The sequence below is a fragment of the Somniosus microcephalus genome, chromosome 13 (assembly GCF_052327205.1).
Source record: "Somniosus microcephalus isolate GS21.2 chromosome 13, FLI_Smic_1.0, whole genome shotgun sequence".
Lineage (NCBI taxonomy): Eukaryota > Metazoa > Chordata > Chondrichthyes > Squaliformes > Somniosidae > Somniosus > Somniosus microcephalus.
In genome coordinates, this window is record NC_140999.1 from 57,523,203 (window position 1) to 57,549,826 (window position 26,624).

The following is a 26,624-nucleotide window of genomic DNA, read 5'->3' on the forward strand; positions in this document are numbered from 1 at the left end:
TTTCATTCCCTCCACAAGTATCAAGGGATCTTCTGACTGAGAACTGGTTGCCCCAGCCTATTTCCTCCAACCCTGGCACTGCTCCGAGTTCAGCCTGTGGGTAGGCAGGATCCCCAGGGAACAGGAGCTGAGGAATCAGCTGAGTTTCCAAACTTACCAGGTGAGCCAATGTTCTGACAGTGAGTAAATTACTTCAGTGTGTCAATGGCAGCCATTTTATTTTGATATTGCCTGGAATTAATTGCTGTGCCAGCAATCACAACAGAAATCATGCTCCATTTTGACAGATACTTGGCAATGCCCTTCGAAATCAACCCAGCTACAAATATTAGCATCAGCCAACCTCAAACATTTAATTATAAAATTTGCAGTTCAATGCAACAAGTTTCTTGTTGCCACTGATATGATTTACATCTTGTAGCAACTTCCGAGCCTGATCACAATTGTATCAAACCACAACCATGAGCTGGATCTCCGGACGGTCAGTGAAGCCGCCATTACACCAGAGGATAAACTGCGTCAGAGGCAATGCCGCATTGATTGTTCATGTCCTTGGCAAGAAACATGTAGCCATTCATGCCCCAATTCTCTCCCCAGCTAGAAAGACAAAAACAAAGTTGTATTAATTTACTGTTTTGCCCGTGCTTTAGGGTTAGCAGTTAGTCACAGTGTACTGCATTCAGACCCAGTGATGATTCTCACTGAAGTATTTAGATGTTCCTTGTGGCTTACTTTGGGACAGATTGATTCAAATGAGAGGCACGGCGTAACAATTCTGATCTCTAGACCCAATCAATCAGACTGTTAGTAAGTCTGTCATCAGAGAAATTATTTAAATTATTTAGGATTTTAAATTGTAGGTGGCTCCTTATCTAACTGGGAAGAAGGCACAAACTGAAAAAGTTCCCATTCGATTCCTACTTGAGTGTAACACCACCGGGACTTTGATGGCCATTTCACTCACTGTATGAAAATTGTACAGAATGGGACCCTGCACACACACACTCTGCTATTAATACCATCGCAAAACAAGCTCGACTCAAGGAGCCCTCTCAGTGGGAGGTCTGAAGGATAAGATTTAAGATTTTTTCAAGGTAATAAATGCCTGAATATCAGCAGCAAGACCTCACCCTGACCCACCTGAATATAGGCACTAATAATTTGAAAGTTTGTCTAAATGGCTGGTGTGTAACAGACCAAACTGATTTATTAGCCTACTTCTGAAATAGAAGCCTTGAAAGCAAGGTGAGTTGGGATCCATCTTGTAAATTGTACCTGTTTTTAATAATCCAGTAATTCTGCACAGCTTCTCCTTCACCATAACTTCCATATCCCACCACCAGCACTGCATGGTTCACCTTGGAACTGCTGCACATGTATTCATGATAGATCCCTGTATGGAAACACATTTATCCAGATGAAGAGCATGCGATGAATCTACCTGTACGACTCAGAACCTGTGATCAGTTGGTTTTATCTGTCTCTGTGGTGGATTAGTTTCCCTTGTAAATCAAGTCAGGCACTTCCTGTTTGAGTGGGCCATGTGCAATCAGCCTATATCATCGAATCATAGAATGATACAGCATAGAAGGAGGCCATTTGGCCCATTGTACCTGTGCCGGCTCTTTGGTAGCGCTATCCAATTAATTCCACTCCCCTGCTCTTTCCCCATAGTTCTGTAAATTTTTTCCTGTCAAGTGTTTATACAATTCTCTTTTGAATTGAAGGATTGGGAGAGACAGATAGCACTAGAGTACGAAATAGTACCGTATTAGAATCATAAAATCATAGAATGGTTACAGCACAGAAGAAGGCCATTTGGCCCGTCGAGCCCATGCCAGCTCTCTGCAAGGGCACTTCAGTTAGTCCCACTCCCCTGCCCTTTCCCCGTGACCCTGCAAACATAGAAACATAGAAACATAAAAGATAGGAGCAGGAGTAGGCCATTCAGCCCCTCGAGCCTGCTCCGCCATTCAATGAAATCATGGCTGATCATCCAAATTCAGTACCCTATCCCTGCCTTCTCCCCATATCCCTTGATCCCTTTAGCCTTAAGAAATATATCTAACTCCTTCTTGAATATATTTAATGAATTGGCCTCAACTGCCTTCTGTGGTAGAGAATTCCACAGGTTCACCAGTCTCTGGGTGAAGAAATTCTTCCTCATCTCTGTCCTAAATGGCTTACCCCTTATCTTTAGACTGTGACCCCTGGTTCTGGACTCCCCCGCCATCGGGAACATCCTTCCTGCATCTAGTCTGTCTAGTCCTGTTAGAATTTTATAAGTTTCAATGAGATCCCCTCTGATTCTTCTAAACTCCAGCGAGTATAAGCCCAATCGACCCAATCTCTCCTCATACGTCATTCCTGCCATCCCAGGTATCAGTCTGGTGAATCTTCGCTGCACTCCCTCCATGGCAAGAACATCCTTCCTCAGATAAGGCGAGCAAAACTGCACACAATACTCAAGGTGTGGTCTCACCAAGGCCCTGTACAACTGCAGCAAGACATCCTTGTTCCTGTACTCGAATCCTCTCACTATGAAGGCCAACATTCCATTTACCTTCTTAACCGCCTGCTGCACCTGCATGCTTACCTTCAGCGACTGGTGCACAAGGACACCCAGGTCTCATTGCACTTCCCCTTCTCCCAATCTATTGCCATTCAGATAATAATCTGCCTTCCTGTTTTTGCCACCAAAGTGAATAACCTCGCATTTATCCACATTATACTGCATCTGCCATACATCTGCCCAATCACCCAACCTGTCCAAATCATCCTGGAGTTTCTCGGCATCCTCCTCACAGCACACACGCCCACCCGGCTTTGTGTCATCTGCAGACTTGGAGATATTACATCTAGTTCCCTCGTCTAGATCATTAATATATATTGTGAATAGCTGGGGTCCTAGCACTGATCCCTGCGGTACCCCACTAGTCACTGCCTGCCACTCGGAAAAAGAGCCATTTATTCCAACTCTTTGCTCCCTGTCTGCCAGCCAGTTCTCTATCCAAGTCAGTACCTTGCCCCCAATCCCATGTGCTTTAACTTTACATGCTAATCTCTTATGCCAGACCTTATCGAAAGCCTTCTGAAAGTCCAAATACACCACATCCACTGGTTCTCCCTTATCTATTCTACCAGTTACATCCTCAAAAAATTCCAGTAGATTAGTCAAGCACGATTTACCTTTTGTAAATCCATGTTGACTTTGTCTGATCCTGTCATTGTTTTCCAAGTGCTCTGCTATTACATCTTTTATAATGGACTCTAGCATTTTCCCCACTACCGATGTCAGGCTTACCAGTCTATAATTCCCCATTTTCTCACTACCACCTTTTTTGAATAGTGGGGTAACATTAGCTACCCTCCAATCCATGGGAACTGTTCCAGAATCTATAGAATTTTGGAAGATGACCAGCAATGCATCTACTATTTCTAGGGCCACTTCCTTAAGTACCCTAGGATGTAGATTATCAGGCCTTGGTGATTTATCGGCCTTCAATCCCATCAATTTCCCTAACACCATTTCCCTACAAATGCTGATTTCATTCAGTTCCTCCCTTTCATTAGACCCTATGTTTCCCGACATCTCTGGGAGGTTATTTGTGTCCTCCACCAAAGTATGTATTTAATTGGGCTGCCATCTCTTTGTTCCCCATTATAAATTCCCCTGATTTTGACTGCAAGGGACCTACGCTTGACTTCACCAATCTTTTTCTCTTTACATATCTATAGAAGCTTTTAAAGTCAGTTTTTATGTTCCCTGAAAGCTTACTCTCATACTCTATTTTCCCCCTCTTAATTAATCCCTTTGTCCTCCTTTGCTGAATCCTAAACTGTTCCCAATCCTCAGGTTTGCTGCTTTTTCTGGCCAATTTATATGTCCTCTCCTTGGATCTTATGCTATCCCTAATTTCCCTTGTTAGTCACAGTTAAGTCACCTTTTTTGTTTTATTTTTATGCCAAACAGGGATGAACAGATTCTGTAGTTCATCCATGCGATCTTTAAATGTTTGTCATTGCCTATCCACCGTCAACCCTTTAAGTAACATTCCCCAATCCATCCTACCCAACTCGTGCCTCATACCATCATAGTTCCTTTATTTAAATTCAGGCCCCTAGTCTCTGAGTCAAATACTTCACTCTCCATATTAATGAAGAATTCTATCATATTATGATCGCTCCGTCCCAAGGGGCCTCGCACGACAAGATTGCTAATTAATCCTTTCTCATTACATAATACCCAGTCTAAGATGGCTTGATCTCTAGTTGGTTCCTCGACATATAGAGATCAGGCAAATTGCTTTCCTACAGATACTTATCCAACACCCTTTTGAAAGCTGTGATTGAGTCTGCCTCCACCACTCTTTCAGACAGTGCATTCCAGATCCTAACCACTCGCTGCGTAAAAAGGTCTTTCCTCATGTCGCCTTTGGTTCTTTTGCCAATCACCTTAAATCTGTGTCCTACAGTTCTCGACCCCTCTGCCAATGGGAACAGTTTCTCTCTATCTACTCTGTCAAGACCCGTCATGATTTTGAACACCTCTATCAAATCTCCTCTCAATCTTCCAGCTCTAAGGAGAACAACCCCAGCTTCTCCAATCTATCAACGTAACTGAAGTCCCTCATTCCTGAAATCATTCTCGTAAATCTTTTCTGCACCTTCTCTGAGGTCTTCACATCATTCCTAAAGTGTGGTGCCCAGAATTGGACACAGTACTCCAATTGGGGCCGAACCAGTATTTTATACATGTTCATCATAATTTCCACACTTTTGTACTTTATACCTCTATTTATGAAGCCCAGGATCCCATAAACCTTTTCAACTTCTTTCTCAAACTGCCCTGTCACCTTCAACGATTTGTGCACACATACCCCAGGTCTCTCTATTTGTGCACCCCCTTCAGGATTGTACCATTTAGTTTATATGTCCTGTCCTCATTCTTTCTACCAAAATATATCACTTCACACTTTTCTGCATTAAATTTCATCTGCCACGTGTCTGCCCATTTCACCAGCCTGTCTATGTCTTTTTGAAGCCTATCACTCTCCTCCTCACTGTTCACTATACTTCCAAGTTTTGTCATCTGCAAATTTTGAAATGGTGCCCTGTACACCCACATCCAAGTCATTAATATATATTAAGAAAAGCAGTGGTCCTAGAACCGACCCCTGTATACCTTCCTCCAGTACCTTCTCAGTTTCCTATCATTTAGCCAATTCCGTATCTATGCTGCCACTGTCCCATTTATTCCATGGGCTTCAACTTTGCTAGCAAGCCTATTATGTGGCACTTTGTCGAACGCCTTTTGGAAATCACATTACCCTCATCAACCCTTTCTGTTACCTCATCAAAGAACTCAATCAAGTTAGTTAAACACGATTTGCCTTTAACAAATCCGTGCTGGCTTTCCATAATTAATCCACAACTATCTAAGTGACTGTTAATTTTATCCCTGATTACTGTTTCTAAAAGCTTCCCCACTACCGAGGTCAAACTGACTGGCCTGTAGTTGCTGGGTTTATCTTTACACCCTTTTTAAAACAATAGTGTAACATTTGCAATTCTCCAGTCCTCTGGCACCACCCCTGTATCTAAGGAGGATTGGAATATTATGGCCAGTACCTCCGCGATTTCCTCCCTCAATTCCCTCAGCTTCCTAGGATGCATCCCATCTGCTCCTGGTGATTTACCTACTTTAAGTACAGCTAGCCTTTCTAATACCTTCTCTTTATCAATTTTTATCCTATCAAGTATCTCCAGTACCTCCTCCTTCACTATGTCTATGGCAGCATCCTCTTCCTTGTTGAAGACAGATGCAAAGTACTCATTTAGTACCTCTGCCTCCCTGCATAGCCCCCCTTTATGGTCCCTAATCGGCCCCACCGATTAGAGACCAAAATTAGGTGGGGTCAGACTAAGAGAGAATACAAGAAGGTTGGTGAGCTGCAGGCGCAAATAGACACATGGGAATATGATAATATAATGAAGACCTGGCTCAAAAAAGGGCAGGATTGGGTAACAAATATTCTTGGATATAAGATGTTCAGGAAAGATAGGGAAGGAAAGAAAGGAAGTGGGTTGGCAGTATTGATTAAGGAGAATGTTACAGTGATGGAGAGAGAGGATGTCCTGGAGGGGTCAAGGACAGAATCTATTTGGTTAGAGTTAAGAAACAATAGAGGTGCCATTACACTACTAGGTGTATTCGATAGGCCGCCAACTAGAGGGAAGGATATAGAGGAGCATATTTGCAGGGAAATTACAGAGAAAGAAAGAAAGACTTGCATTTATATAGCACCTTTCACGACCACCAGATGTCTCAAACCGCTTTACAGCTTTACTTTTGGAGTGGAGTCACTGTTGTAATGTGGGAAATGCGGCAGCCAATTTGCACACAAACAGCAATGTGATAATGACCAGATAAACTGTTTTTGTTATGTTGATTGAGGGATAAATATTGGCCAGGACACTGGGGATAACTTCCCTGCCCTTCTTCGAAATGGTGCCATGGGATCTTTTACGTCCACCTGAGAGAGAAGCCGGGTCCTCAGTTTAACATCTCATCTGAAAGACAGCACCTCCAACAGTACAGTGCTCCCTCAGTACTGCGCTGGAGTGTCAGCCTAGATTTATGTGCTCAAGTCCCTGGAGTGGGACTATGAACCCACAACCTTCTGACCCAGAGGCGAATGTGCTACCCACTGAGTCACAGCTGACATAGCTGAGAGGTGCAAGAACTATTGAGTAGTGATAATGGGGGACTTCAACTATCCTAATATATACTGGGATAGTTATGGTGTAAAGGGCAGAGAGGGGGAAGAATTTCTGAATTGTGTTCAGGAGAACTTTCTTGATCAGTACATTTCCGGCCCAATGAGGAAGGAGGCATTGCTGGATCTGGTTCTGGGGAACGAGGTGGGTCAAGTAAACCAAGTGTCAGTAGGGGAACATTTAGGGAACAGTGATCACAGTATCATAAGGTTTAGATTAACTATGGAAGAGGATAGGGAGCAATCTAGAGTAAAAAATACTTAATTGGAGGAAAGCCAATTTCAGTGGGTTGAGAATGGATCTGGCCCAGGTAAATTAGAATCAAAGATTGGCAGGCAAAACTGTAATCAAACAATGGGCTGCTTTTAAAGAGGAGATGGTTCAGGTACAGTCGAGGTACATTCCCATGAATGGCAAAGGTAGGACAACCAAAGCCAGAGCTCCCTGGATGACAAAAGAGATAGAGAGTGAGATAAAGCAGAAAAAGGGGGCATATGACATATGTCAGGTTGAGAACACATGAGAACCAGGCTGAATATAGAAAGTTCAGAGGGGAAATGAAAAAGGAAATAAGAGGGGCAAAGAGAGAGTATGAGAATAGATTGGCAACTAACATAAAAGGGAATCCAAAAGTCTCCTATAGACATATAAATAGTAAACAGGTAATAAGAGGAGGGGTGGGGCTGATTAGGGACCAAAATGGAGACCTACGCATGGAGGCAGAGGGCATGGCTGAGGTACTAAGTGAGTACTTTGCATTTGTCTTTACCAAGGAAGAAGATGCTGCCAAAGTCATAGTGAAAGAAGAGGTAGTTGAGATATTGGATGGGATAAAAATTGATAAAGAGGAGGTACTAGAAAGGCTGGCTGTACTTAATAAGTCACTAGTACCTAGATAAGTCACTAGGACCGGATGGGATGCATCCTAGGATGCTGAGGGAAGTAAAGGTGGAAATTGCGGAGGGACTGGCCATAATCTTCCAATCCTCCTTAAATACAGGGGTGTTGCCAGAGGACTGGAGAATTGCAAATGTTACACCCTTGTTCAAAAAAGGTGTAAGGATAAACCCAGCAACTACAGGCCAGTCAGTTTAACCTCGGTAGTGGGGAAGCTTTTAGAAATGATAATCCGGGACAAAATTAACAGTCACTTGGACAAGTATAGATTAATTAAGGAAAGCCAGCATGGATTTGTTAAAGACAAATCATGTTTAACTAACTTGATTGAGTTTTTGGGTGAGGTAACAGAGGGTTGATGAGGGCAATGCAGTTGATGTGGTGTACATGGACTTCCAAAAGGCGTTTGATAAAATGCCACATAATAGGTTTGCCAGTAAAGTTGAAGACCATGGTATAAAAGGGACAGTGGCAGCATGGATACAAAATTGGCCAAGTGACAGGAAACAGAGAGTAGTGGTGAACTGTTGTTTTCGGACTGGAGGAAGGTGTACAGTGGTGTTCCCCAGGGGTTGGTACTAGGACCACTGCTTTTCTTGATATATATTAATGACTTAGACTTGGGTGTACAGGGCACAAAATTTGCAGATGACACAAATCTTGGAAGTATAGTGAACAGTGAAGAGGCTAGTGATAGACTTCAAGAAGACATAGACAGGCTGGTGGAATGGGCGGACACGCGGCAAATGAAATTTAATGCAGAAAAGTGTGAAGTGATACGTTTTGGTAGGAAGACGAGGCAAGGCAATATAAACTAAAGGGTATGATTCTAAAGTGGGTGCATGAACAGAGAGACCTGGGGGTATATGTGCAAAAGTTGTTGAAGGTGGCAGGGCAGGTTGAGAAAGCAGTTAAAAAAGCATACAGGATCATGGGCTTCATAAATAGAGGCATAGAGTACAAAAGCAAGGAAGTTATGATGAACCTGTGGCAGAGACCACATAGGGACAATAACACAATGTATAGCCAATGCTGTTATATGTACCTAAACACAATTCACTTTGTATAGCAATGTTGTGATATGTACATGCTGGGTTGGGTTATTGGTGTAGGGTCCCTTTAAGAGCATCGGGAACGTGATGACATCATGACGTCGGTTGCGTGATGACGTCATAGCCCCTGCGCGGGGCTGAGCCTTCAGACCTCGTGGAGATTGATTAAAGTAAGACACGTTTTGTTTTTGCTTAAAGAAAAGTCTCAGCCTGTTGATTTCTCTCGACTCCAACAAACCTTTATAAAACACTGGTTCGGCCTCAATTGGAGTATTGTGTCCAATTCTGGGCACCGCACTTTAGGAAGGATGTGAAGGCTTAAAAAGGGTGCAGAAAAGATTTACAAGAATGGTTCCGGGCTGAGAGACTTCAGTTACGTGGAGAGACTGGAGAAGCTGCGTTTGTTCTCCTTGGAGCAGAGAAGGTTAGGAGATTTGATAGAGGTGTTCAAAAGCATGAGAGGTCTAGACAGAGTAGATAGAGAGAAACTGTTCCCATTGGCGGAAGGGTCGAAAATCAGAGGACACAGATTTAAGGTGATTGGCAGAAGGACCAAAGGCGACATGAGGAAAAACATTTGTACGCAGCGAGTGGTTAGGATCCAGAATTCACTGCCTGAAAGGGTGGTGGAGGCAGATTCAATTATGGCTTTCAAAAGGGAATTGGGTAAGAACTTGAAGGAAGAAAATTTGCAGGGCTACGGGGAAAGGGCGGGGGAGTGCGAGTAGCTGAAGAGCTCTTGCAGAGAGCCGGCACGGGCTCAACGGGCCGAATGACCTCCTTCTGTGCTTTAACTATTCCATATGATTCTCTATGATTCTCTGAATGTTACTATTGAATCTGCTTCCACCACGCGTTCAGGCAGTGCATTCCAGATCACAACAACTCGCTGTGTAAAAAAATGTTTCTTCATGTCGCCTCTGGTTCTTTTGCCAATTACCTTAAATCTATCTTCTCTGCTTACTAACTCTTCTGCAACTGGAAACAGTTTCTCCTTATGTACTCTATCAAAACTATTCATTAACTTGAACACCTCTGTCAAATCTCCCCCTTAGCTTCCCTGCTCTAAGGAGAACAACCCCAGTTTCTCCAGTCCCTCCACATATCTGAAGTCACTCGTCCCTGGTACTATTTTAGTAAATATCTTTTGCAGCCTCTCCAAGGTCTTGACATCCTTCCTAAAGTGTGGTGCCCAGAACTGAACACAATACTCTAGTTGAGGCCTAACCAGTGTTTTCTAAAGGTTTAGCATAACTTCCTTGCTTTTGTACTCTATGGGCTGGATTTTCATTGAGGAGTCGGGTAGGAGGCGAGACTACAACTTTCGGGGTTGTAGTCCCGCCTCCATCGAGTTCTAGCCAACCCATGTGATTTTGACTTGCTTGACCTTGTTGAGCCCGCCCAGCGGGCTCAGCAGGCCAATTAAGGGCCACCCGGCAACAGGTGATGTCACAGATTGAAATTTAATCTGTCAAGACCTTTTGACAGATGAAATATCAGCGTTCAACAGCTGTTTGAAGCTGTCAAACACTGACAACCTGTACTCTAAGTTAATTCCTTCCTGTCAGGATGATTTAAAGATCTCCCCGGAACAGAAAGCTGAATGCTGGAACTTTTGACAGATCGCAGCCATCCTGCTTTCTGTGACGGTGACGTGAGTGACTCCCGAGACCTGAAGGAAGGAAGGCTGTAAAGGTATGTAAATGTAAGTACAACTTCTTTAAACACTTTTCACACACCAAACATACTGACCTCTGCACTCACGCACCCATCACTCACCTGAACACCGGACATCTCGACCCCTCCAAGCCCTTCATCCTGATGGCCTGCCTTGCTAACTTGGCATGGTTTGGAGCCGTCGGGAATCCCACATTTCAACAATGAAAATAGGGATTAGGCTAAAAACTGCCTGTTAACTACCTGTTAACAGGCAGTTAATTGGCACATCCCATTCCCGCCTTGGGGAGGCGGGTCCCAGTGTGGGTCGGGTACCCGCCTTCTTTGAAACTGGCATGGAGGCAGGTTGGGGGTGGGATGGGTTCGTGAACACTTGAAATTAACTCAGATATTGTCAACATGGCTCATGTACAACCTGTGTGAAATGGAACTTTTGGTGGATTTTAGAGCAGATAGTGGTATATTGAACCTAAATATGGCCGAATGGTGGTTCCAAAGTGGATCCCTTACTGTCTGATGGTTCACCCCTTACTGACCATCATAACAGTGCATGGCTAGTAAATTGTTAATGGTTGTTTGCTCTCCTCTTCTCAGTTACTCTTTTCTTCACACAGTGTGGGTAATCTTGACTCTGGCCGATAGTGTAAAACTGGCAATATTGGATCAGCCGTCCGTTATACATGTCTCCTGATTGCCATTTCCAAAATTGAAATTAAAACTGGGAGAGATGTATAATGGCCGGCTGATTCAATATCACCCACTTTACGCTATTGGCCAAAGTCAAAATGACCGCCAAAGAGTGATTAATATATGGAATGGTCTTGCAGGTAGTGTATCAGAGGAAAAAACCTTGGAGTCACCTAAGCGACAGTTGGACGGGAGGCTCTGAGAGTGGCTGCCCTTGTTAAGTATGTGTATTGTATTGAACAATTAACACAAAGACTTAAACGTATAACTCAAACAGGTCTTTACTGGTTGGAGGTAGGGACTATACGTAGGTCTTTACTTCATGCCCACAGGCGGGAACTGAGGGGAGATCAGTACCCACAGTACTATTTATACCCCTATGGCCAGGAGTGGTACTGCGTATCACTACGCCCAACAAGTAGTGCAGTCCTGTCCATAGGTTCAAAGTAGCACACATATTACATACACAACAGCCCTTGTCTCTAATTATGTTGTGATTGGGTCATGTATCTTTTCCCAGCCAAGAAGGTAGACAGTCAACCTAATCCCTGGCCTCTGCAAGTGTAACTGACCCCGAAGAGATGTAATAGAGCGGATTGCTGCAGTATTCTCCCTCGGTTTTTCATTACTTCTAAGAGGCTTTGGACAAAAACAGGAGTCACAATCGGGAGCCCATGGTGTGACAAATCGCACAACCTCCCACTCTGCATACAATCATGGAACCATTTCAAATCATCTTTACCTGAGTGGTAGAATTGGAAGGATACATGAGCTGCATCAACTGCAACCGATACAGGCCCAACTGAGGCCACTGCCATCGCTAATGCTGGCTCACTGCCTTCAGGAATGCTTCTGTACCAAGTGCAGTTGGCAGCACTGAACTGGGGGTTGTACCTACAAGGCTGCCCATCCTGTAACATAAAAGAATGAAGTTCACAACCAGTAGTATATCTTTAAATTTGATTTGAGCTGGAACTTTGGGTGTAACGAGTCCAGATATCTCAGACAACAATGACAACAACAGCAACTTGCATTTATATGGCATCTCTGATATGCAAAATGTCTCAAGGCTCCTCACAAAGGTGTGCAGAAAATCAAATGTCAGGCCAAAAAAGGAGATGTTAGGAGGGTTGACCAAACGCATGGCCAAAGAGGTGAGTTTTAAGGAGGGTCTTAAAGGCAGGGAGGGTGATGGGAAGGCGGAGGGGCTTAGGGAGGGAATTCCAGAGAATGAGACGCAGGCAGCTGAAGGTACAGCCCCCAATGGTGGAGCAAAGACAGGGGAGAAACAAACGAGGCTGTAGTCAGAGCAATGGAGAATTATCTCAGCTGGTTTGTAGATATGCTGGTTCCCATTTAAAGAGGAAGTCTAGTCATCAATATCCTTTTTAAAATTCAGGCAACTAAAATCATTATGTGATTAATTTTTATATTTTTTCTTCAGTCTATTTCTGTTGTTTCATTTTTTAAATATTTCCATTTAACAGTTAAGCACTGAAGTGAACACTATGACATTGAGTTACTGATCCTGTGAGTGTGATAGAGCAGGCCCATTAACTCAGGGGTGCTCGGTGATTGTGTTGTTTCAGTTATGTATGTTCTACGCCTTTTATTCTGTAATGCAGTTGGCAAATGCACCGCCAGAGTGGCACTGAGCCACACAGCCCAACCAGCTACCACGCTGGATCCTCTGTATTTGCTGAAGAGGCCGATGACGGCAAGAGCTGCAGTAAGGATGGCTGTGATTTTACCCTCGGCGGCGGGTTGGAGTTGGGTTGGCTGTTCGGCGGGTTCCTGTCCCGCTGCCGGTTTAATCCACTCTGAAATAACGAATTTCCCTTAAGTGGGCTGATTGGGCGAGGTAGCAGCAAGATGGGCTTAATCAGTGGGTTCGGGTCTGCTGCTCGCCTCTGCTGATGTCTTTCATCCAGCTGCATTTAAGGGGCCCATGCAGCCTTGTTGTTTTTCATTCCTATTCTGATGCTTCTCAGTGTGGCACATAGCGAAATGACTGCTTCAAGACCAAAGGCCTCTCCAAGATTCGATGATGACTCCTTCCATGCTCTTGTGGAGGAAGTCAGAGGGCGCCAAGAGGTACTGTTCCCCTCAAATGGATGGAGGAAGCCTCCTCAGCAAACCAAGGCAGCCTGGCTGCAAACTGCTGAGGAGGTGAGCGCCAGGTCTTTGTGTGGTCGCACCTGGGTGCAGTGCAGGAAAAGGTTCAATGACCTGCTACTCACAGCAAAAGTGAGCATAACATCACACTTACCTTCAATCTGCTCCCCATCTCCTCTCATCACCAGCACTCTGCATTGTCAACCTACTCCTGCACATCCCACTTTACCCTTAAATCCCTTGCACCCTTGACCATCCCTCTCTCTCTATGTACAGAATCACTTCACCATTCTACTATGCACCCCTCACTCTCGCTATCACTGTTATGCAATGACAACAATTAACAACGCACAGGGAGGGCCCTTGATATTGGTACCTCACTCCATCTTTGTTTCCCTCTAAGCATCTATGCTATGGATTCCCTACACTCACTCCAACATTCTCACTCAAACTCCACTTGTGTCCCTCATTGCAGGAAAAGAGAGCCCACAATATGAGGGAGAGGGGCAGGAGAGGAGGAGGGCCACCTTCCATTGCGAACTTGACCACCGCTGAGGAGGCTGCTCTCGACATTGTCGGGGGTGCTGAGGAGCTGGAAGTGGGGGATGGAGAGACGGGCACAGCAGAGCAAGCTGGTGACAGAATAGATTTGCAACCCTCTCATTTAGATTGCATGAGTGACTGATATGGCATCTGATGTTCATACAGATTGAGTTCTGATCATCTGCACAATTTGATGTGCCTGCTACATTAATATCACATGTGTAACTCATGCCTTTACTCCCCCACAGGACCATCGAGAGCCCCCCTCCCCACTGTCCAGGAGGAAGAGCCGGAAGACTCCTCAGAGGAAGTTGCAATCTCTGAGGACACAGTGTCAACAGAATTGAGCGCACCCAGCACCAGCGCAAAGACGCACACCTCGGTGGGTCATTCGCGAGATAGATTAGTGTTGTCACCTGGTGTATCACAAGTCAGCATCAGCAGTGGACAGTACTTGTCGGAGGCCACAGGGCGCTCCCAGCTCTGCTCAGCTGCATGTGGACCCTGTGCCTCTGAGGCCATTCAGAAAGAGAGCGGTGCTGGAACTTCAGCAACAAGTGCAGGAGTCTCTGACAGGTTTTGCATCCACGGTAACTGCAAATGTGCAGAGAATGGAGGAGTCCATCTCAAACATGAGCAATGCCATGGTGAAGGTAATGATGCATGAACGTGCTGCCATGGAAAGGGTGGCAACCCCCTTGGAGGACATAACTCGCCAGACTCAAAAGAGCATGGTGCTATGGAGGATAGATGGGAATCTATTGAGGAGTGACACCAGAGGTACATGGACATCCCCGCTATGAGAACTGTCAGTACAGAGACGGGTCCTCATGGCCCCAACCATGTGCACAAGGTGCTCTCCAGCTACTTGCTAACAGTGAGGTGCGGGCAACCCATGAGAGGGATGTTGGTGGTTGACAACAAGGAAGTGTGGGCCTCTCTCCAAGCGCTCACACTCCCATGTCACTGCGGAGCCCTCGGTCAGAGCCCCAGATTCCTCACCCAACTGAGATTGCCATCTGAGCCCCTGCACAGCTGCAGGAGGAGCAGACTGTTGCCGAGCCCTCCCAGGCTTCCAAACCCAGAGGACGCCCGCCAAAGGTGTCAAAGCAGGAGCAGCATGAAAGTGAGCAAGGTGCCTCAACACCTGCTGAAGCCACAGGGGAAGCACCACGTAGAAGCACGCATAAGAGAAAGTTAACACACAAATAGTCACAAAGGTAGTCACTTGGGTGTTTTGATGTAATACAAAGTGAAGATTATCATCGTTATTTCAATTGTAATAAAGAAATGCGATGGCAAAGATTCAAAGAGTTGGTCTATGTGTGCCCAGAAATGGAAGTGTCACAGTGAGGTGTTAGAGCGCCTTTCATCTGTAATGATGGTGGTGAGAGTGATAGGAACCCACAGTTTATTGTACAGATGGTGTATGGTGTCTTAAGATGGTGGCAGCCACATGTGTTTGCTTCGTAAAGTTAAGCGAATCTGGCATGGATTAGTGCATCCCTTGCCTCATGGCCAGCAATGTGCTCATGTGCTGGTAGAACTGGCACATCCGCCTCCACAAGGTCTTCCTCCTCCTCCTCTTCCTCCTCCTCTGAGGAGGCTGTGCGCTGAACCACTTGTTCCTCAGGCAGCGGTAAGCCACGCTGCTGTGCGATGTGTTGTGCAGTGCACAGCAGACCACGATGATTCTGTAGACCCTGGCTGCTGAGTACTGTAGGGCTCCACCTGATCTGTCGAGGCATCTGAATCTCATTTTGAGCAAGCCAGTGGTTTACTCGATGATGCCTCTGGTGGAAATGTGGCTCGCATTGTAGCGCTCCTCAGCTTCGTTTGATGGGCTCCTCATCGGTGTCTTCAGGGGATAGCCCTTGTCTCCAAGTAGCCATCCGGAAAGTTGGGTTGGCGGATTGAAGAGCTGAGGCATAGCAGACTGCCGCAGGATGAATGAGTCATGGCAACTGCCAGGGAACTTGGTACAAACATGCATAATGTCCTTCCTGTGGTTACACATCAGCTGGACGTTAAGGGACTGGAAGCCCTTGCGGTTGACAAATACAGTTGGGTTGTGATGGGGTGCCCTAATAGCCACATGTGTGCAGTCTACAACGCCCTGCACTCTTGGCAAGCCTGCCATATTTGCAAAGCCAACCGCACACACGGTTACACTTGCTTCATCCACGGAGAAGTGGATGTAATTGTGCGAGTTTGCAAAGAGGGCATTAGTAACTTGCATGATGCAAGTGTGCGCGGCCAACTGGGAGATGCCACTGATGTCTGCTGATGATCCATGGAAGGACCCTGAAGCAAATAAATTGAGGGCGGTGGTGACTTTGACAGCTACTGGTAAGGAGTGTCCACCCATTCCTCTGGGCTCCAGGTGCTGGTGCAGCATTGTACAGATGTCAGCGACTACCTCTCGCGAAAGTCTCAGCCTCCTTTGACACTGCTGCTCACTCATGTTGAGGAAGCTCATCCTCGGCCTGTAAACCCTGTGTTGGGGGTATCTCCTGTGGCGACATGCAACCCTGCGCTGACGTCCTCTGCCCTGTGCAGCATCAGGTGGGTGAGGAGAAGGTTGGCGCTCCTGTTGTTGGTGCTGCTGGTGTGCCTGGTTCTGCTGCTGCCACGGCTGCTCTTCCTCCGATTCTGAGGACCAGGATGAGAGGGTATAAATGGTTCCCATTCCACTGGTATATATCTCAGTTGAGGAATATGTTAGATCCGTGGTTCAGTGGATAAATAATCACACGGATGCTGTACATTAACAAATAACAGGTCTTTACTGGAGGAGGGTAGTCTCTAGACTGGGGTACAGAGGCATGCGCAAAGCTTATATACCAGTGTGGTCACTGCCGGTACTACAGTATACAGGAGCTGTAAAAAGTAGTTCTGACTTAAAGGCACATACACTACAATTCCTCCCCTTTTAGATTAATAATACCCCCGTAATATTCAAATAACAATTACATTTTTACATGTACATTAAATAACAAAAGTCCATTTATAGATTCAGTCTTTGGGGCGGCTTCCTGACCCTTTCGGGGTAGCGCCTTTCCAGAGGTTCTTCTTCTTGGTGCAGAGGCGATTCTGACCCCTTTTCATCAGGTAGTTCATCGGGTTCCACTGCTACTGGGTCTGAAGCAGATGCTACCGGTATGTCGGGTTCATCCCCAGGTACTCGAGACATGGGGTTGACGCGTTCCTGTGACGCTAAGATTTGATTGACGTGGCGTCTCACAATGTTCTCCCCGACATCCACTGTGTACATTAATGGCCCCTGCCTTGTGCATATCATTCCGGGTTGCCACTTCTCTGTTCGATAGTCACGGGCCAAGACTGGTTGCCCTACATTGAAGCTCCTTGTCGGCTTCTCATTGATGTGCTGGAATTGTTTGTCCTCAACATTTCTTCGCACATTTGGTCCGAGCAAGTCCAGACGAGATCTCAACCTTCGGTTAAAGAACATCATGGCTGGGATCTGGTTGGTAACTGCATGTGTCGCGTTTCGGTAGGCTAATAAGAAATTGTCCATCTTATGCTGTAGTGGAATTTCATCATCGCACATGGCCTTTATCGCCTTCTTAAAGGTTTGTACGAACCTCTCAGCCAATCCATTTGTGGCTGGATGATACAGGGCGGATGTGTAATGCCTTACCCCATTCCTTCTCATAAATTTTTGAAACTCTTCGGACACAAACTGTGGTCCATTATCAGAGCAAATCTGCTCTGGCAAACTGTTTCTGGCAAATATGGTCCGTAGGACTGCAATCGTTTTCTCTGTAGTGGTTGAAGACATTTTTATCACCTCAGGCCACTTTGAATGAGCATCCACTGCTATTAAGAACATTGAGTCCATGAATGGACCAGCGAAATTAATGTGCACCCGTTGCCATGGAGAGGAGGGCCACTCCCATGGGTGTAGAGGGGCATGTGGTGGTGCATTTTGGACCTTCTGGCATCCTAAGCAGCTCTTAGTTAGGTCTTCGATTTGTTGATCGATTCCCGGCCACCACACATAAGCCCTAGCAAGGCTTTTCATTTTCACTCCCCCCAGATGACCTTCATGTAGCTCATTTAGCACTCTCTCCCTTAACTTGGGTGGAATCGCTACTCTGGATCCACACATCACTGTCCCCTGGCATACTGACAGCTGTTCTCTTCTGGATGAGAATGCTGGCAACAGTGAGTCGCCATGTGTTGGCCATCCCCTCAGCGTCAATTCATATACCCGTGACAGCGTCGGATCATTGCAGGTCTCCTTCTCTATATCCACGTTCGTAACTTGGAATCGTTCAATTATTGACGAATAAAATATCTCGATAGGGTCCACTGCTGGTGCTTCCTCCACAGTAGGCAGTGGCAGGCGCGATAGCCCATCAGCGTTCCCATGCTGTTTCGTGCCTTTATATTCTATTTCATATTGATTCACCCCTAGAAACAGGGACCACCTTTGTAACCGCTGTGCAGTCATTACTGGCACGCCCTTCTTAGGATTAAAGATGGAGACAAGTGGTTGGTGGTCAGTCAGCAAGGTGAACTTCTGCCCATGCAGATAGTGGTTGAATTTTTTTACTCCCCATACTAGGCTGAGGGCCTCTCTGTCAATCTGGGCGTAGTTGCGCTCGGCTGAAGTTAGTTACCGAGACGCAAAGGCTACTGGCCTCTCCAACCCGTCTGGGAATTTGTGCGACAGCACCGCTCCAATGCCATAGGGTGATGCATCACATGCCAAACGAATTGGTAGTGCTGGGTTGAAATGGGCCAACACCTCTTTTGATGTGATCAATTCTTTACACTTCTGGAAAGATCGTCTATGTTCGTCATCCCACTTCCATGGTACCCCTGTTTGCAGTAGGGTGTTCAGCGGGTGTAATACCGTAGACAAATTTGGTAAGAACTTGTGGTAATAGTTTACCAGCCCGAGGAACGACCTCAGTTGTGACACATTTTCCGGTGCTGGAGCCTTGACTACTGCCTCAATCTTATCAGGGGACTTATGTAACCCCTCTTCATCGATGACGTGGCCGCAATACGAGATCTGTTTCTGGAAAAACTCGCACTTGTGGCGATTAGCTCGTAGCCCATACTCCTTTAATCTGGTGAGCACCTTCTCCAAGTTAGCGAGGTGATCACCGTCATTTTCGCCCGTGACCAAGATGTCGTCCAAATAACACTGGGTCCCTGGAATCCCTTGCAGGACCTGATCCATCACCCTTTGCCAGATAGCCGGAGCCGAGGCTACTCCAAACACCAGCCGGTTGTATTGATAGAGACCTTTATGAGTGTTGATCGTAAGGTAATATTTCGAAGCTTCTTCTACCTCCATTTGCAAGTACGCCTGGGCTAGATCAATTTTGGTGAAGCGTTTACTACCAGATAGCGAGGCGAAAATATCCTCAATTCGTGGAAGCGTATATTGTACCGTGTGAAGGAGTGGGTTCACTGTCACCTTAAAATCCCCACAGATGCGGACCTTCTTTGGTTCCCCAGGCGTATTACTCAAAGACCTCTTCATTACAGGAATGATGTGTGTAGCCCACTCGCTCCAGTCCACTTTGGACAGTACTCCTGAACGTTCCAACCCTTCCAGCTCTGCTTCAACAGCTGGTCTGATCGCATAAGGTACTGGTCTGGCCTTCAGAAACTTTGGGCTTGCATTTTCCGCTATTTTAATCGTTGCTGTTATTCCTTTTAGTGTTCCTAGTCCCTCCTGGAACACTTCTTTTGCATCAGTTAGCATTTTTGACAGTCGTCCAGGTGTGACGTCGTCATCCTTTTTGGCCTCAACCTTCAGTGCCTGTATGGAATGCCAATCTAATTGTATCTTCCGGATCCATTCACGTCCTAGCAGTGGTGGTCCTCCATTTGGCAATACACATATATCCATTTTAGGTATTTCCTGGCCTTTATATATCACTTTCACCCTTATTTTTCCTTTGGGGTAGACTTTTTGCCCCGTATACATCTTCAAGACAATCTCTGTAGCTTTCAAGGGTATGTGTGAAAATAGCCGCTTGTAGTCTCTTTGATTTGTGACTGTTAGAGCTGACCCTGTGTCCAGTTCCATTTCCACTTGGACTCCGTCTATCTTGAGTGTAACCCAGATAGTCTGGTGTTCCTCCATTTCGGTTACATTATGTAGTTTCAGACAACCCAGCTCCTTGCTTCCAGAGTCTGTGTCACTTTTCTGTTCGTCTGAACTGTATTGATTTCTTTGTGGGTTCAATGACGAGACATTTATGAAAGAGAATGCCTTTTAATCTAAAGTTTGTTTAACTATGTTAACAGCATTACAGGAGCCACCATCTTAGAGATCCATCTAAAACAAAACTAAAACTAAACTAAACTGCCTCTCTCACATGCCCTCTGCTGGTCAGGCATAAACAATCAAGCAGGCAAATATGCTGGTAAGGCATCATAATCAAACAGGCAAATACCATCACTATTTGCTGATATCATGACATCTCCCTTTCTTAAAACAAAAGTATTTTACTTTTATCTAGCAACATGTTTTCTTTGTATTACTCTGCATTTTAACTGTAACACTTAATGAACTTACATTATCATTATCATTATCAAGGTTTTTTAACCTTGTTTTGTGTGTTCACATGAAATGTGTAAATACACTAGAACTTGAAGAGAGAATAAGATAACATTACTTCCTTCTATAACAAGAGTCCTTAAACTTGCTCAATGAGTCACTCAGGAAGCTTCACGCGTCTTGAGGATTTTCTGATTGATTGGCCTTGAATCTGAGTTGTTGCCTCAGATGATGTGTTCTCAGCTGTGTGATCAGGTTGTTCAACAGTATCAGTCTTTTGACCTGCTGTGTGATCAGGTTGTTCAATAGTATCAGTCTTTTGACTTGCTGTGGCTGGTCCCATGAGAAGATCCCGACGATTTCTTCTCAGAACAGCACCCTCACCTGCCTGAATGGTGTATGATCTTGGTTGGACTTCACTCAGGACAGTTCCCTTCTGAGTCCATATGTTTGTTTTGTCTTTGAACCTTACTTGGTCACCAGTGTGGAGTTCAGGTAGGTTTTGTGTTCCTCTGTCATAGTAGTACTTTTGCTTTTCTTTCTGTTGTTCTTTGAGCTTCCTCACTTTCTCCCCCTCTTTTGTTTTCAGGAGGTTCTCCGGGATGGGTAGGTTTGACCTTAGCAGACGTCCCATAAGGAGTTGGGCTGGTGACATACCACACTCGAGCGGCGTTGTGCGGTATACAAGCATGCTCTGGTAGAAGTCAGTTCCACTGTCTTTTGCCTTGTACATCAGTCTTTTCACTGTCTGGACCGATTTTTCCACTAGTCCATTGGACTGTGGAAAGTGAGGACTTGACGTTGTGTGGACAAAGTCCCACTCTTTGGCAAAGTGTTGGAAACTTGCATTGTAAAACTGAGGTCCGTTGTCTGTGAAGACCTCGCTTGCCACGCCATGTCTGGAGAATATGGCTTTCATACATGTTATCACAGCATCTGCAGTGGTGGTGTACAGTCTACAAACCTCTGGATACAGGGAGTAATAGTCTGTGACTACAAGATAGTCCTTCCCTTGACATACGAATAGGTCAGTGCCTACCTTCTGGTAAGGTCTGTCTGGTGCTGGGTGTGGCTTTAGTGGTTCTACCGGATTGCTTGCTCGATATTTCAGGCATATTGTGCAGTTTGACACCTCATTTGTCACATCTTGGTTGATTCGTGGCCAGTACATCACCTCTCGTGCTCTTTTCTTACACTTTTCGATTCCCAGATGTCCTCCATGGACCCTTTTTAGCATCTCCTTTCTCAGACTCTTTGGGATAACTATTTTACTTCCTTTGTAGATGATGTCTTCGACCACTGATAGTTCTGCCCTGCAGTTCCAGTACTCTGCCATGTCAGGTGAGCAGTCTTGCTTCATGTTGGGCCATCCATCCAAGATGCTTTTCCTCAGTCGTCTCAGTGTTTCGTCGTTATTTGTCTCAGTCTTTATGAGCTCCATTTTTGCATCTGCTATGGGCAGTGCACTTGTGATCATGTCCACGTAGGCGTTCACTTTTTCATCCATTTTGGTGTTTGCGGGCTCTCCTGGGTCAACAGCTCTGGACAACGTGTCTGCTGTATACATCAGCTTACCCGGTGTGTATGCAACATTCAGTGTATAGCGTTGCAGCCTGATCATCATTCTTTGTATTCTAAGCGGACAGCTATTTAGTGGCTTTTGGAACAATAGAATCAAGGGCTTATGGTCAGTCTCTACACTGATTGCTTGTCCTGACACAAACTGGTGAAATCTTTCACAGGCGTATGTGATGCTGAGCAGCTCCTTTTCTATTTGAGCATATCGCGTCTCCGCGTCTGTCATTGAGCGCAATGCATATGCAATAGGTTGCCAGTAGTCATATTTTTGCAGAAGAACGGCACCGAGCCCACTCTGTGATGCATCTGATGATATCTTGATGGGTCTCGCTGGGTCATAAAACCTCAGAACTAGTTCCTCTGTGAGCAGTTTCTTTAGATCACTCCATGACTTCTCATGCTCATGATTCCATTCCCATTCTATGTTCTTTTCAGTTAGTCATCTCAGTGGCGCCATCTTTTCTGAGAGGTTGGATATGAATTTACCCATGTAGTTGATCATTCCATTAAACCCCTGCACATCCTTTTTGCATTGTGGCTTTGGCATATTCTCAATGGCGGACACCTTTCTGGGATCTGGTCTGATGCCCTCACTGCTAAGGATATCTCCCACGAATGTCAGTTCTGTCACCCCGAGCTGGCATTTCTCTCTATTCAGCTTCAGGTTTGTTTTACTTGTTGCTTCCAGCACATTTTTCAGTCTCTCGTCATGCTCAGTTCTCGTGGCTCCCCATACTATGATGTCATCCATTGATGTATCAACTCCCTCCAGGTGCTCATAGATCATATGGATAGTTTTGTGATACACTTCAGGAGCTGAGGCAATGCCAAATGGTAACCTTAGGAATCTGTATCTGCCAAATGGACTGTTGAACGTGCACAGTCTTGAACTTGCCTCGTCCAGTTTCATCTGCCAAAACCCTGATGATGCACCTAACTTGCTGAAATACTTTGCATTTGCAAACTGTGACATGATTTCCTTACGTGTAGGAAGCTTGAAGTGCTCTCTCTTTATTGCTCTGTTTAGATCTCTTGGATCCAGGCAAATTCTGAGCTTTCCATTCTTTTTGTCCACAACGACAAGGGAACTCACCCACTCAGTTGGCTCATCTATCTTCTGAATCACGTTCAGGCTTTCCATCCTGTCCAACTCTGCCTTCAGTTGCTTTTGAAGAGCAAACGGAACTTTTCTGCATGGATGTATGACCGTTGGCATACTTTTATCTACTTTGATCGTGTGTTCTCCTGGAAGGCAGCCTAGACCCTTAAATCGGTCGTTGTACTCTTTCATGAGTTCACCATAGACTGTCTCTCCTTCGCTTTCCACAACGAGGACTCTCTTTACCAGGTTTAGTCTCTCACAGGCTATTAAACCTAGTATGGCTTGCACATCCTTTGGCACCACGATTAATGCTAGCGTGTGCTCTCTGTCCTTGTGTGTCACTTTGACAATGCATCTTCCTTTCACTGGTATATCAGTACCTGAGTATCCTGTCACTTTCACTTTTATTCCATGTATCTTTGGTCTGGGTCTAATTTTCTTAAAATCAGTCTCTGATATCACATTAACTTGTGCTCCAGTATCCAATTTAAATGGAATGTGTATGTCATTCACTTTTAGTGTCAACATCCAGTCTCTTTTTTCTTTTTTGTTTTCAGACACAACATCTACATAGAACTCCTCTATCTGGCTTTCATCTACTGTATGGACCTTGCTTTGATGCGCTTGGTTCTTACAGCAACGGGCATAATGGTTGTTTTTGTTGCAACTATTGCATGTTTTACCATATGCTGGACACTTTTTTGGTGGATGCTGTGTACCGCATCGACTACATGACTTTCGATTGCCCCTTTCATTTTTGTTCGCTGGCCACGCCTTTTTTTTCCACATTGGCGCTCTTTTTGTTAAACGGTTTGTGTCCGTTCTTTCTCATTGCATCCACGTTGCAGCAACTGTCACTGAACAGCTCCTTTGCCTGCAACTTCACAGTCTCTGTAGCCCTACACAGTGCTATGGCTTTTCCCAGGTCTAGATTTTGCTCTCTTAGCAGTCTTTCCCTTAGACCATTATCTGGAATACCACACACCAGTCTGTCTTTTATCAGCGAGTCTGTCAGTCCCCCAAATTCACACGTTTTGCTTCTGTTTCTCAGTTCAGTCACATACTGATCAATAGTCTCTCCCGTTTTCTGTACACATGTGTAAAATCTGTGCCTCTCAAATGTCACCATTATGTTTAGGTATGCAGTAGGCCTCAAACTGTTCCATTATTTTATCCAGCTTCATTTTGTCTCCATCAGCAGCGAATGTGAAGCTATTATACACCTCCAGCGCTTCATCACCCACGACATGTAAGAACACTGACGCTTTCATTTTATCACTTTTCTCGTCAGCTTCGATTGCCGCTATATACAACTCCAAACGTTGTTTGAACCTCCTCCAATTTTCAGCCACATTACCTGTCAACTGAAGCGTCACCGGTGGGTGTAAACCTTCCATTTTTCACTTCGTTAGCTATTCTCCAAAGGTAAGTAACGATGTTCTCTTTTGGCTTGCTAATATGTGGAGAGCTGATTTACCTTCAGATTTTTCCTCTTCATCTCTTTCAATCACTTCTGACACCATGTATTGATTTCTTTGTGGGTTCAATGATGAGACATTTATGAAAGAGAATGTCTTTTAATCTAAAGTTTGTTTAACTATGTTAACAGCATTACAGGAGACACCATCTTAGAGATCCATCTAAAACGAAACTAAAACGAAACTAAACTGCCTCTCTCACATGCCCTCTGCTGGTCAGGCATAAATAATCAAGCAGGCAAATATGCTGGTAAGGCATCATAATCAAACAGGCAAATACCATCACTATTTGCTGATATCATTACATGAACCACTGTCCATCACCTGGTGTACCTTTTTGTACTTCTCCTGTGGAGATTTCTTACTGTTGGTTTTCTTCCCAGACCTGCAGACTCTTGCTATGTGTCCTGCTTTCCCACACTGTCTGCACACTTGGTCCTTGAACCAACAATCCTTCTGGTCATGTGTTGTTCTGCCGCAGCAATAGCACTTCCCTGTTCCATAGGTCATTTCGTTGGTGCCATATTCTTGCGGTCTCCGTTGTATCACTGCAGCGCCCCTTGCGGCTGCTTCATATGATACTGCCATACTGAAAGCTTTGTCCAGCGTAAGGTCCTTTTCTGATAGAAGCCGTTTCTGGGTTCCTTCGCTTTGTAGCCCACACACAAACTTATCCCTTAAGGTATCTGCTAGTCCGTTTCCAAACTGGCAGTATTTTGATAGCTTGCGCAGTTCCGTTAGGTACTCAGCATTGCTTCCATCTTTGTGTTGGTTCCTTTTATGGAACTTAAATCGTTCTGCTATCAGCAGCGGTGTGGGGTTTAAGTGGTCCTGTAGGATTTCTACTATGCTTTCAAAATTCTTGTTTACCGGCTTCTCTGGGGTTATTAAATTTCGCAGTAACCCATAAGTTTTTGCACCCATGGAATTTAACAGAACCAGTGCTTTCTTAGCATCTGGCACTTCATTCGCCCTGCAGTACACCTCAATACGTTCCACATATGTCGCCCAATCTTCGACTTCATTGTCGAACGTAGAGATACTGCCACTCTTCGGAATCCTTGGTTGTGCGTTAACTATCACCAATGGCGCCTCCCGCGCTTCCCCTTCTCTGCTGGCACAAAATGGCATCTCCTGCGCTTTCCTTCCTTCCCGCACTCGCCCTTCTTCTCTGCTGCGGCTTCTCAAAATGGCGTCTCCCGCGCTCTTCCTTCTTCTCTGCAGCTCATTGGCGTCTCCCGCGCTCTCCCTGCTTCTCCGCGGCTCAATAGCGTCTCCCCTGGCTTCGCCCCGCGGACCCTGATCAGCCCGTGGTCCCTGGCTGTGCTCTGCGCGTTCTTCTTTTGATATTTTTCGACGCCGCTCAGTCTAGAACCCGGCTGTTTCTTACCCTCTCTCTCTCCGGTTTGCAGTATTTTTCCTCGACGCCGCTCGGTGTTCAACCCCCGGCTGCGCCCTGTGCTCTTCACCCTCTGTCTTACCCCGTCGACGCTGCTCGGCTCTCTCTCTGCCATCGGTCGGCTCCAGCCGCCGCTGCTCGGGAAGGGTCTGCTCTGGACCTGTCGTCGGTCTCTTACTGCTCGTTGTGGCTGGGGAACCAAGCCCGGCTCTCCACAGCCTCCCCAGCGAAGTTGGATCTCTGCCTGACTGCTGGGCGGTTGCTTGTGGTCGACGCCCGTGTTCCTGGCCTCGACTATTTTTTTTTTCTTTTATGTTGCAGGTAGATTCGAATCGACACTCGTTGCCACTGTTAGATCCGTGGTTCAGTGGATAAATAATCACACGGATGCTGTACATTAACAAATAACAGGTCTTTACTGGAGGAGGGTAATCTCTGGACTGGGGTACAGAGGCATGCGCAAAGCTTATATACCGGTGTGGTCACTGCCGGTACTACAGTATACAGAAGCTGTAAAAAGTAGTTCTGACTTAAAGGCACATACACTACAGAATAGATGTTATAAGCGCTCAGTCAATGTGGGGAGAGGGTTTTCCAAGGAGGTCACAGTGCATATGGATCTCAGCTTAAACACTTACAAGCTCAATAGACCTGTGTAGGAATGGAGGTTCCTATCTGAATAAGGTATTCGACTCGATGAATCAAATCAACAGGTTTTAATGAACAACGAAGTTAACAGGGAAACTACAGGAGAAACGGTACACAGATC

The 26,624-nt window shown here is 45.5% G+C and overlaps 1 protein-coding gene across 5 annotated transcripts in view; it reads right to left on the minus strand.

The window, feature by feature from the left end:
- Positions 1-328: 328 nt before the first annotated feature.
- The window catches only part of LOC147108343 (procathepsin L-like), an 87,981-nt gene continuing 61,685 nt past the window's right edge, over positions 329-26,624 (minus strand). For 4 of the 5 annotated variants that reach the window (XM_086004941.1, XM_086004936.1, XM_086004937.1 and 1 more), the window contains 3 exons: positions 11,836-12,004; positions 1,276-1,393; positions 329-597 (listed from right to left, as the gene is read on the minus strand). In XM_086004941.1, the coding sequence (XP_085861067.1) occupies positions 498-597; positions 1,276-1,393; positions 11,836-12,004 (387 nt within the window). In that variant the 3' untranslated portion in view covers positions 329-497. The remainder of the gene's footprint in view (positions 598-1,275; positions 1,394-11,835; positions 12,005-26,624) is intronic. The other variant, XM_086004940.1, reaches the window with a different exon arrangement.